The 13,569-nt window shown below is 38.8% G+C and overlaps 1 protein-coding gene across 2 annotated transcripts in view; it reads right to left on the bottom strand.

Moving 5' to 3' along the window:
* Positions 1-13,569, bottom strand: part of LOC110164124 (guanine nucleotide exchange factor VAV3-like) — an 88,199-nt gene that overhangs the window by 26,485 nt on the left and 48,145 nt on the right. For both annotated transcript variants that reach the window (XM_055152088.1, XM_055152089.1), the window contains exons 18-23: positions 12,490-12,512; positions 10,639-10,663; positions 6,405-6,535; positions 1,851-1,916; positions 1,257-1,291; positions 507-623 (exon numbers count right to left, since the gene is read on the bottom strand). In XM_055152088.1, the coding sequence (XP_055008063.1) occupies positions 507-623; positions 1,257-1,291; positions 1,851-1,916; positions 6,405-6,535; positions 10,639-10,663; positions 12,490-12,512 (397 nt within the window). The remainder of the gene's footprint in view (positions 1-506; positions 624-1,256; positions 1,292-1,850; positions 1,917-6,404; positions 6,536-10,638; positions 10,664-12,489; positions 12,513-13,569) is intronic.

Here is a 13,569-nt window from a genome sequence, read left to right as displayed (position 1 = left end):
GCACATGTTGGGGGTCACTGGTTGAGGCCTGGAGTGGACAGAAGGCACAACTCCACAGATGGGCTCAGACACCGGGGCTGTGGGGGTACGGAGGCTTCAGCGGGTCCCGGGGTCTAGAGGGAAAGGGGCACTGTCAGGGACCAACAGACTGGAGTGCTTCTTAGAGGGGAGTGGTCAGAGGAAAAGCCCACTGTGCAGTTTAGTATAAGTGAGACAAAACCTGTAATCCTGTAAAACTCGCACTTACTGTATGTTCTCAGTGTGTGTGTTAAAATCCATACACCTACACTAGGAAAACTTTTATAATTTCAGCCCTAGAATTGCCAAACTCTTCTGAACAAAAGGTAAAAGACATGGCTTAAAGCTCACAGAAGTTCATAAGTTAGTTTGTATTCAAGTTTTCAATAAAATACAATGATAAAACAACCATCATGTAAAAAGATTAGATTTTTTTTCTTCTGCTGATTTTAGATTTGAGAAGAGAAACAGAAGAGCTCTTGACTCACTTGATGCTGATGGCATATTCAGTGCACTCTTTGCTCCTGTTTCGGATCAGGTAGGTTCCGTGGTCTCTCTCCTGCAGCTCCTCTTCAGCCTGGGACCTGTCCATTGGCCCTGCAAACCTGAGCCAGTGTCAAAACATAAACAACATAAGCATAATCACCAAGATCCCTGCTCCAACCAAGCTGACACTCAATCATATTCCATTAAGAAACATTAAGGATGTTACAAACCATTCAATATTTATGACATAACGTGTATATGACAGGTTTTTCTAATCATTACTTGGTTTGGTGTGAAATACGGATCATAGTTTTGCAGTTAAGGGATATTTTGTGAGAAAAACTTGAGGAGAAAAGTTTAAAGATACAGGAAGTTGTATAGAGTTCTGCCAGAATCCCTCTACCTACATCATCAATGTGGAAAATTCCATCCAAAATCCAAAAAATTGTACAAGGAAGGAACACATTTTTAACAGATTAAAGATTGATTTAACAAAATAAAGGTGTTGCCATGTATTTTCATTTGTCTACTATTGTGTAATTTATAAGTATAAGTTTTGGCTTTGTTTAGATTATGACTGCTAGGTAACAAAATGAAAATAAGTGATATTTTTGTTCCAAAAGTGAAATGTGATGTATTTATAGTATATGAATTTCATAACACTTTATAATAACCAGCTTTTAATAATAATAATAATAATAATGTGAGATGAAAGATTTAATTCATAATGAAAAAAATAGTTCAACACTTACCACGGTTGCCCAGAGTATTCAGATGGTTTTGGAACCTGGGAATAAAAATAATTAGTTATTAGTGACTTAAGTAATTTAATTTACTACAAAATTTCTTTGTAGCGGCACCTTTAGCAGACATTACATTTAGTTACCATCATTATGTGATTCCCGTGACATCTTACTGTGTCTTGCATCTTTCGCCGATTCAGTTTCAAGGGCAACACTGCTTTATTAGTCTAACATTTATTCTGGTTTGATCCTAGTTTACTTCTGATGTAGACTTGGTTTCCATTTTGTTCTAGTCTTGGTTTAGTCCAGGTAAGATCTAGGTTGTGTGTTTAGCTTCAGGTTTAGTCCTAGTTTAAGGCCATGTGCTGTAATGTAGCGTGAAAGAAGACGTATAAATGCTTAACGAGAACATGTCCAGTTTAAAACCACATCTTATCAACTATGTCCAAATGTGTTTTTACATTTATTTGACCTAGATTTTATACCAGATGCCCTTCTTTAAGAATCTCTATCTATTTATTAGCAGTTGGGATTAGCACAAAGGTAGCTAATCCAGATTATAAATGTGTTTTATTGATTTAGCAGCAAAAATCGTATGCTTACACAGGGGCAGGGCCTTACAGCATCACTGGGAAAGAAGCCAATCCTGCTTGTTGCCAGGATTTTCCCCTGCAAAAAAGGGGGGAAAAAACCAAAGTTAATCGCATTAAATTTGTCTGGGAGCACCTCTTTCTCACTTGGCTCCCATAAATCCTCTGCAATTAGCGCACAACAAGCAGTGCATCTCGTTTGTATTCCTGAGTTAATTATGAATGCATCAAAATAAAGACTTTAACGCTACAATAATGGACCTGTTTTTCCAGTATTTGAAAATACGAGATAGAAAAGCAAGCAAGCACCGCCTGGAGGTAGAGAACACCTCATATGAAGAGCATTTGTTTTTAAAATAAGCAGTATTATTGGGTATTTTCAGAGCCAAGTAAACCAATTTCGTGCACAAATTACTCCTGCTTAGATATTGATTCCTGATGCATTTTATAACCCACGATATTGTGTCTTTATAGTAAGTCGAAGCGGTTTATCATGCGGATAGGCCAATAAGCTTTCATATGTGAATTATGCACAGGGTAATTTAGCTGGCAGTGTTTTCAAAGGGTCAATTTGAAGTCCATTGAGTGAGAGCAAATAGACACTATATGTGGCTATGTACACTGCTTACTGGCCTTGCTTATTCCTCCATAGCCTCTCCTCTTTTATTAGGCTATCAAATGCTTTTCGGGAGCGCGCGGGCCGGAGCGGTAACTAAATTGCGAAAGCGAATCTTTGCCCATTTCTATGATTCATTCTGTGTAATAACATTTCATCAAAGTGGATTTTTTTTTCTTCTTTTTGAAAGCTCTTCTATTTGTTACGGCGTGATAAGCGTATGATAAAGATTAAACTTATTACGGGCTGGGCATAAACAGGCAGGAGCAAAGGATCAAATGAAATTACGATGATTGATTGTATTGTTCTGCCGTAGGGATGGTGGATAATTGCCTTCTGGGTAACAGGGGATATGAATTCTCAGTGTTCTGTAATTCCATCCTCTGGCGCCGCTGGGAGCTCAGAGATAGAGGAGTCCTGTGGAGAGAGCTTAATGTATGTAAACAAATGGACGATCTAAAGATTCAGGCTAAAATACATAAAAATAATACAGCTTTATTGTATAGATTTATCAGGTTTAACATGGTTGCATAAGGAGCTCAATAGTCACGCTCACTTCAAACTGCACCAACACTATCAAAGTAACTTTTCCATTAATTTCAAATATTAAATTCAAATATTAGGGGTCTAAAGAGGGACCAAACTTTTGCGGGGGTGGGGAGGGCATAAGGAACAGTACGATTGGTCTAACAAGTATCCACACTTCAGACTCCCCCCCTGCAGCTAGGTGTTTGTATCAGAAACAATGTTCAGAGCAGTTCTGCGTGATGTTACCAACTACTAGGAATAGCAGAAGCAGCTGAAGGCAAGCTAAACTTTAATCTATGTGTTTTTGATTAGAAAGCTGCAAATTTACCTATAGTGACTATATTTTATTACTTATCTTTCTATTTTATTTTGACTTGTACATGTACATTTATAGAATTATGTCTTTTTTGACAACTGTCTCTAGCTATCTTTTTTTTTGCTATCTATCTTTTGTTATTACCATTTATATTTTCACTCCTTGTTATATTATATTATACTGTGATGTGTGAGCTACTGTTTCCAAATAATTTCCCTTGGATCAATAAAGTTTATAAGTCTAAGTCTAAGAAGAGCTATTGGGTGACTACGCGTAATGGCACAATTGATGCTGTCCAAAAACTGATTTATAACTTAAAACTCCGGTAACTGTTTTAGTTTGGTTTAGTTTATAAAGTTTCATAAACAGATTTTCACAAAAACTTTACGTCTTGTGGTCACTAGTAGGGCTGGGTATCATTAGGAAGTTGCTGATATGATACATACCTTGATACATAGGCCACGATACGATACATATCTCAATACAGTGCACTTTTGATTCAGATATATTTCAAACTGATTTGATATGGTTCAATAAAAAATAATGGCTAAATCACGGTTGTGATACTAAAAGTCTTTGTTAAACCACTTCTTGTGCAAAGTTAATATGAAACAGAAACATTTTAATCATCAAAATAGACAGTGAAAATGTCACATGTGTCGCATAAATTAGTTTCTTTCCTCTGAACAAACAACAAAACTGGAGTGCTGTAAAATATATCAAAAAATATTCTTGGCAATATATCGATACAGCAGCCCAAGATATCAATACTGTATGATCACAGTAAACAATATGATATGTCGACATTTCAATATTTTTGCACACCCCTGGCTACTATCAAGCTTCCATTTCAAACTTGTATTATTATTAAGTTTATTGTTAAAATGAATGGGAAACCTGAGTGGTGGTTGGTCCTTTGCTGTAATAAAAGTCTGACAACATAATAATAATATTTTTTTTTTTTGCTTTTTTTTTTTTTTTTTAAACTATACCTTAGGCTGCACCTTACTTCCCACCTAGTCATACTATGTCACCACCAGTGAACTAAAAAAACAGCTAACCCAGTCACACCTCCAACTCTTCTGTTTAATTGGATCATTACCAGGAAGCGCACAAACCTCTAACGCTGCACTGAGTTACATCTCGGGACATCTGATACATCTGCTCCCTTCAAAAATAGATAAGGTCAAGTACTCTAAACCTCTGGACGATGGAGTGAGATAGCTGCTAAATGCGTCGGTACACGAGGTTACGCACTGTCATTAAACGCACCGCTGGCGACCTGGGCCTGTGCTGTTTTATTGTCTCAGCGTGGCGTGTAATTAATCAGCGGCAGTGGTTAATTGGTTAGATCATCTGATGTGTGATTCGATGGAGGAGTGAAGGAGAGGACAGGGGGGTCTGCACACATTCACTTGTGTGTCTAATTGAAATTGACCTCATCATAAATGTCCCAGAGAGGGTTATGGCCTGTCTATGCTGTGAGAGAGGCAGAGGGAGAGAGAGGGATGGATGAGAAACAACATGGAGGAGAAAAGATGGGATTAAAATTAAAATACTGGATTCGCAATTGTACTCAGCTGTAATTGGGCCTGGGCAAAATGACAAAGAAATAATCATAATGTATTGATTGATCACATTTTGACTTTCAGTATTCCTTTCATGAACATAACAAGACAGACTTTAATTCACTCCATTTAACACCAAAAACTAAAGTCTGAATTGAAGTCTAAAGTCCCAGCTTGTCAAGGTCTTTCTGCGTGGTTTGCAAGTTCTCCCTGTGTCTGGGTGGGTTTCTTTGGACGCTCTGGTTTCCTAGCCTAGATTAAACAGCCGGTTTCACTTCGTAGAAACTATCTGACCTCGCAGCATTAGGATTCGTTTGCTTGACAGTAGCCGGGTACTTTTTCAAATTTAACCAATCGCTGCTATTTGGTCATGACGTATGTAATGTGTCACTAACAGGGCTAAATGGTATATTAAACTTTTCCCAAATCCCGTAGGAAGAAGGGCAATAACATCTTTCCCCTTGATAAAATTCACCAAACATTCTCTTTGTTCCAGCTTTAAATCATCAATCTCAGGAATCGTTGACAACACAGAATATATGACTCTTCGCTGACTGGCTGGTGCCCGAACTTGCACATCTGGGGTTTTTGCGAACTGTCTAGTGTATTCCGATTTCTGACCTAACTCAAAATCTGGAGATAGGTCCCCAAGCGCTATACTGTACTGGTTGAAGATTGTGTCAAATGCAGAGAATGAATTCAATTAGGAGAGTGCAAAAATATTGAAATATCAATATATCGTATCATTTAATGTGATGATACAGTATCGATATTGTGGGCTACTATATCGATATATATCACCAAGAGTATGTTTTGGTATAGTTTACTAAATTATTTTGTTACAGCGCTACAGTTTTGTTGCTTGTTCAGAGAAAGAAAACTTGTTTATGTGACACATTTGATATTTTCACTGTTCTGATGATTAAAACGTGTGTGTTTCATATTCACTTTGCACAAGAAGTGGTTTAACAAAGACTATTAGTATCACAGCCATGATTTAACCATTATTTTTTATTGAATCGTATTGAATTGTAAGCTCACTGTATCGAGATATGTATCATATCGGCAAATTCTGAATGATACCCAGGCCTTGAATTTACCTCACATTACCTTCACTCTGCTACAAACCACATGCGTTCAGAGGTAGAGGACTGGCTGCAGACCTTTTAATTAAAAAGCACCAAGCTGATAACAATTTCCGAGTTGTATCTAAAACAAAAATGTTATTAATTGCACAGCCCTGTGTGAAAATAATAGATTTTTGACTATCTGATTTGACTAATTTAAAATCATTTTGTACAGTCTAGATGGATTCCATATAGCAATTTGCTGTTTTAAACTGATACAAGCTTACTTCTTGCATTTTGGTTGAACTAACTAAAAAAATAAATTCAGTTTGTGTGACAATACACTATTTTTTCTATACCATGAATCTCTTAATTTCCACCTCACAAAAATGGCGTGCCCCTGTGGAGCATTGAGGCGTAACATGCTGTTTTTCAGAGAGGCACAGCTGTTGAGTTACAGAGGGACACGCACCTGCCACCAGGAGCTGTGCAGATCTGCAAACATGACTTCAATCACGTCTCCGATGTGGACGCTCAGAGGAGGGCCGGACTGGGGAAAGGGCACTCCGGTGTAGTCTCTGATCACCACCATCCGGGGCAAACCTGACACGGGGGCAAACGTACAAGTCACTAAAGGTGTCCTAGTTTGAGCCCACTTCAGTTCTGATTTATACCGTATTTTCCAGGCTATTAGACACGCTCTTAAGCCTCTAACCCCATCTAAAAATGACTGCGCACCCCGCAAGCCAGAGCACCCTATACACGAATCCACTCGGGTGTCCCAGCACGACTTCAGCAAACTACAAATCCGCACCCCCCACAGCGCACGCAAACACACACGGAGCAAATAGTGACCGCGCAGCAAAACACACCTGCGGCCAGACTCATCACTCCACACCAACAAGGAATGGAACAGAGGAACGAACAGAAAAAGCAAGTGCCATGTGCCTTTCTGAGCCACAACTGAACAACTGAGTCACTGCGAACACGCCAACAATCCAGCGGTCCCAGACAGCACCCTCCCTACACGCCACAACTGAACAAAGCCCAGAGTCACCGTGAACGCGCCGAACAAAGTCCCACTGACCCATCCAACTGTTGTGTTTTGTTTAAAGTCCGGTATGGTTTATTTGTGAAAAAAGTTTGAAAATAGACCATTTAATGACAGTGCGTCTTATAATCCAGAGCGCCTAATAGCCCAGAAAATACGGTACTTGGTTTGATCACGTTCTAGTCGTGTCTTAATGGTCTAGTCCAGGTTTAGTTGCTGATTTAGTCTTGAAAGTCAAGAGAAAAAGAATATGTGCTCTTTAATATCATATGTCTGGAGCATAGACTGTATAAAGAAATTGACTAAGTGAGTTTGACGTCACCCAAAGCGTTCAGCTCCAATCAATTGAGGCTAGCAGTTACAGTGATTATAGTGAGTTGATGTGATAGTGCTCTGAGGGGGAATGACTCAGAGCATCAAAAAAGTGAAACTTATTAAACATTTCAATACTCATTTTCCAAACAATAAAGGGTAACAAGGTGATCTAAATATGTTATGTGCAGTTACCCAGCTTTTTAATAAATCCTCTTCAAAATGACCGCTTTTACAGCTGCTCAGTGCCTTGTCATCAAAACCAAATTCTCTTTATCCATTGTATTTACTCTTATCATGTCTTGTCACTACTCCTGTTATAATCTCCTCAGCCTGACAGCCCCCATCCCGCCCGATACACACATCCAAGGCTCACTGCGTTTTGGATCGTGCTCTTTCCTCCCTTCCTAAAAAGCTAGAGCAATTTCCCTGTTCCGCAAATTCATCTCTTTGATTTCTGTACAATATCAGACTAACACAGCCACGAGCAGCGCGCTAAAGCTAAGACGAAACGCTCCTGTCAACACTGGAGACACGGCCACTTACTCTCCCCCGCCTCGCGCATCCCTCGCTCGCCCATCGCCTTCGGATACAGTGGCCCATAGCTCTTACCCCTCTGGAGAGTATTAGCTGCCACTGGCCTCCCATGATTGGAATATCTCACTTTTTAATACGAACAATAAGCACGCCTGTCCGCCTCGTAAAGACGCTTATGTGAATTGATTTATAACAAAAATGGTCCAAAGTAGTTTTTCTCGACAACTATGCATACTCATATACGGGCTATTTCTGCTGCACTGTTTACTCTACTAAAGTGAATGTGTGTCTTTTATTTAAGGTGCACTATGAAACTTTTCTCGTCGACTGCCTGTCACCTCCTTGTCTCCATGGAGATTATAACGCTATGCCCAGAATGTGACACAGTATGGCATTAAACAGTGGCAAACCGTGGACCTGAACCCTGGGCCTTCACTAGGACCAACTGCTGGTTATCATGACATCATTTATAAAAAATAATAATAATAATAAATGAAGTGAATCACACATTCACTTACTTCAAATGGATGTTTAACAATCCTAAGCTAGTGTTCAGCAGCTACAGATGGATGGATCCATGGCCGGCCGGGCTCTGAGCTCCGGTTCTCAGGTCTTTCGTCTCCTTCTTTTAGACACCCCCGAGGCGTCCAAATAGTGACGTCCAGCACGTTTTTTGATGCTTTGACCCTTATATATGCAATCACAGGGTATTTGCGAAGGCCCAGAAGATGTCATGCTATAATCCTGCCCATAACTCAAAGAAATATGATTGGCTAAGACGACTGTCAAACTCAAAATCATCCCCACATTGACTTGAATTGCACGGGTCTTCATTACAGCCACCGAAGGCCCTGCAGGTGTTTCTGTAGTTCAATGCCTGCAGGGGGAGTTACTGATTTACCCAGATGCCATTGGAAGAAAAATTGTAATTGGTCCATTTCCATTTCATTATATTAACCCTTTGTTTCCCACGAAATATTAGTCCAAGTTTATAACAATGATCTAGAAATTATTACTTGTGTAGTGTTTATTACTCACTGAATAAAAAATATTGAAAAAATACATTAGTAGTACAAAAATTCTTTTAATATTTTTTCTTGGGCCTCCACTGAATATCGTGAAGGCCCTCAGGGTTCCCCTCTGGCATTAAACATATTTATATCTATAGGCCCTTTGGCTACTTCTGATTCTCTCTTCCCGCACCATTAATTACCTATGAGGATTTAGTCGAGTCAGCATGTTAAGACCTTATTTCACCGGAGGAAACGTCTCTGTTTAGAAAAGTAGGTATTTGTGTCTTGAAACTAATGTTAACACCAGATTTATGCTTACTGCAAGGCGGGTCTAGTGAGCACTATTTACTTGCAGGTAGCCTGTTACACCAAGTACGACAACTGCAGTGTGTATTTGATCAAAGTAATGCAGCTTCACATGGGTTCATGCTATAACACACACATAATGACCTGAAAACTGCTCCACACCGCTGCGGTGTCCCGGAAAATAGACTTCTTGTGGATTGTTTTCGCAGACCCGCACCTCAACTCACCCCAGTAATGCCAGGACCAAGAAAAAAATACAGCCCAATGTGCTCTCAAAAATTGCCACAAATATGAAAAACAGCCAAATTTTAAAAAATTAAAAAACACACACACACACACACACAAACACAATTTAATGCCAATAAATTATCTTTTTGCCATAGCTTGTGCTAAAACATTTACATGGGCCTGATAATCTCTTGTAGCTTATTGAATCTGTCCTGCTTCTTCTATACTCTCTTTTCTTCCACTGTGCCATTATACATAAAACATATATTATATTATAATTATTATAATATATTAAAAAATAGATTTATTAGGCTATACCTTTGTCCCCCTTGTCTATGTTTTGCTACTCTCTTATTTAAGCATCTTTGTTTTATTACCATTTTGTCAGACTTCTCCCTGCAGTGTTTATGATGAGAGGAAGCATCTGACATGGTAAAATCTCCCAAATTAGTGGGAAATTCCTCAACTAGAAAAGTGATATGATAATATTTTGCAGCTGTACAGTACAAGTTGTAAAACCAGCCCAAGAAAACCTCAACCCGTAGACAGATTTTCCCTCACCATGTTTTTTTTTTTTTTTTTTTTTTTTTTCAAAATACCCAAACCCGCATCTGCACTCCGCCGAGGTCAGTGTTGCAGGGCACATAGATTTTAAAGACTTTCTTATTCTTGTGGGACTCAAGAGAGTCCCAAACTACACCGCACTTGTGTTGTAGTTGCGTTGTTGCGTGTACATTGCGCATAACTTTATCTTAATTTCTAAAGAGTCAACTGTTTCTGTGTGCAGGATTGTTCAGATTGTAGCACTATTTTTAAGAATTTTACACAAATGCCTACTTTTATAAACACAGACGTTTCCTCCAGTGAAGTATTTACTTCGTCATAAAGGTCTTAACATGCTGTCTGTGATCCATCTGCAACTGTCTGCTGTCGGATATTCAAATATTGGTTTATTTGGTGTGACTTGGCTATCTCCTCATGAGAACGAATACCGTGGGAAGAGTAAATCCACACTTTTATGAGAAAAAGAACTAGCCAGGGCCGACTGAGATGCCAACGAGCCAAGTTACAAGTCAGATCTGTGAAGAAGTGATCGTAAGAGGATCGTGATCTTAATGTGTTTTTAGCAATAGGAACACCAGTAATCAGATAAATACAAAACAACCCTGCATGACGTGGAATGAGAACTACTTTGAACAAAAGCGAGGAGAAATAAGAGCAGATCTGTTAAGGTTTTCAGGTGGTCAAGATGCACTGACCTGGATCCAGAGGACTGGCAATTTCCTGCAGACATAAAAAAAAGACATGTTATAGCACTCAAAGAAAATTAGAGAGACAGATATTTGAGAGAGGAGAGGAGGAGATTGAGAAATAAAGGGACATTTAGACCCCTTGACCAGTTCACGATAACCCGAGGAGTGGATAAGGTCACCGAACAATCTTGAATTCTTTCTAAAAATTGTTTTCTATTATAATACTAATAAAGTAAATTAATAGATCTCAGTGAAATTACAATGAAACCAGGACGTTGCTCTAAAATGAATATTATGAATCACAGAAAACAATAGGCTATTTTTTTTTTTTTTTGTTAGAATTAAAATGTAAAAATAACAAAAACACTCATCAACAAGATTCTGCCAACCAGAACGAGACAAGACGAAATTTTGCCTTCATTTTTAATAAACAGATTGTACAGTTCAGTTCACCATTTTGGCCACACAATGTATTATTTATTTTATTTTGTCTGGTGGTAAATTTATCTCATGGTATCTTGTGGCATAAGATCTTGTTCCATCCCTAATATACACATATACAGGCCTTTATTATATTGCTCTTGATCAGTTGTTGTTGCACTAGAGGGCCTTAAACTGTCACCATCCATTAAGCAAATAAAGTAATCTAATATTTTCTTTGATTATGCTGTAACCATGGAGATAATTGTTTATTTTTTCCCTTGGCTTCACTTTCATATTGAAGCGAGTGAACTATGGTTTGTATTTAAGAACATAAAGAGCTACAGCAGCAGGTGGAGCTGTGATCGCCGTCTGTTGTGAGTGGGCAGAGGACCTACACACATTCACTGTTAGATCAGGCTAAACAAAGGATTTATTTAAGGTTTGTTTTGTTTTCAAGGTGAAATGATTGTTTTAGCAACAGTACATGTTCAAATAATGATTTGCTCATTTATGGTTTATATCATAATATCAGCATTGAGCCATTGCTATGCTGTAATAAATCATACTGTTCATGTGAAGGCTTCTCAGCTCATGAATTAGTGAGCCTTTATTGAAAATAAAAATGGGTTTGCTGGGAGTAGAACCTTGGGACTAGAAGGTGGACTGCATCATGTCTTCGTAGCAGCAGACGATTACGGGTCAGATCTGCAATGGTCTGCAAATCTGCCATATAAAACAATAATACCCATGGAGACAAGGTGGAGTGGTGGGCCTCCCACCAGAAAAAAAATTACATAATACATCACACATTTAAACCCAAGTCTATGCATACATTCCACACATTTGCCAGCTTAATAATAGTACTGTCAAATGATTAAGTAATCGGATTAATCAGACTTTTGAAATATGATTAATCAAGATTCATCTTATTATGAGTTAAGTTTAGTATCGCAATTTAAACTTTCTAATTTGAAACATTTTTTTTTCTTATATTTATCTTATATTTATGTTTTTCTCACAGTGTGCACAGTGTACAACTCAAGATCCCCACAGCGACTTTGGTTTGTTCTGCCACACAAAGCAGACCCGCAAAGTGTTTCTCCGTAAATGTGTTTCTCTGTAACATGTTTCTCTGTACCACCTTTCACTGTTTCTCCGAGCTCATAACATTCACTGCTGAGCTTGTCCACATGAGGTTATGTGTACATTTACCCTTGTGTAATGAGCAAAGTGTTTCTCTCCCAGCCTAATGTACGTGGCAGTTTGGTCAAAACAGACCAATGATTCCTCTATGTTAATGCGTTAACATTGGCAGCTTTAATTAATATCAAAATAATCTGACTTGTGATGTGTGATTTTGTGTAATTAGCATTGCATTGAACTCTCCACTGATAGTTGTAACCTTGACGTGAGTTTGCAGGCGCTCTTTCTTACCTTGGCCCGAGTCTTGGCGCAGTCTGCAGTGTCATGGGAGAGACAGACAGGGACAAAAGTGAGAGGAATACACTATGAGACTGTGGTTCACTGACATACAACCCCAGCTGTCAACCTGTGTGGCCCCTATAACACACACCTGCCCAATGCATAAGGAGCAGAGAGAGAGGGAGGACAGAAAGTTGAGAGAGTGGAGAGCAAGGGAGTGGGGAGAAAGAAGAAGAGAAAGGAAAGGAAAGAGAGAGAGAGAGGAGAAAAGAAGCACATGAGAGAGGAAATATACATAAAGGGATTGAGTGGAATAGAAAAAGGAAAGAAAGAAAGAGAAGAAGATAAGTAGAGCGAGAGAGGAGGAGGGAGAGGGGGAAAGGTGGGTGGGTCTGCTAAGAACCTGTCACCGACTGGACCTGCCACCTGTCTGAGGTCCAGAGAGATACAAGCAACAGAGCGCAAGCAAAAACACACTTTAAACACCAACTATGAGACACTTTTGAAGTAACAGGTCCTTTGTATTTGCTGTGGGTGGGAAGCTGAATGTTTGACTGTAATCTCAGCCAATTTTTTTTTGAGACATTGTAATTTACTTTTTGTAACTACACAGAATGATTTCAGATTTTAAAAGGGGGAATTGAGTTGTAGTAAAGTTATATCTGTTTTGGAGGATTTTGGACATCAGTATCATTGCAATTAGGGTTGTCAAATGTATAGAAAAATCTGATACTAATCAGTAATAGCACTAGTATCGAAACTAGATTTGAGCAAGAATCTGAAAAAATTTGATTCGCAGAGATGAACCTTAAAACCAAGTCTATTCCTTAGTATCAAAATTGAGTTTTAAATGAACACTAATTACAAAAAATATATATATAATAGTAAGAATTGACAATGTACTACTAGTAAACAAAGAATTGCTGCTCTAGATCAGGGGTCGGCAACCCGCGGCTCTGGAGCCGCATGCGGCTCTTTAGCACTCCCCTAGTGGCTCCCTGAAGCTTTTTCAAAAATGAGTGAAAATGGAAAAGGAATTATTTTGTTGTTGTTGTTGTTTTAATCTGGTTTCTTTAGGGGTAAAACCCTCGT

Source organism: Boleophthalmus pectinirostris, unplaced genomic scaffold (genome assembly GCF_026225935.1).
Source record: "Boleophthalmus pectinirostris isolate CB_2022bp ecotype Guang Dong unplaced genomic scaffold, ASM2622593v1 HiC_scaffold_16, whole genome shotgun sequence".
Taxonomy (NCBI): domain Eukaryota; kingdom Metazoa; phylum Chordata; class Actinopteri; order Gobiiformes; family Gobiidae; genus Boleophthalmus; species Boleophthalmus pectinirostris.
This window is presented reverse-complemented; position numbering and strand designations above follow the sequence as displayed.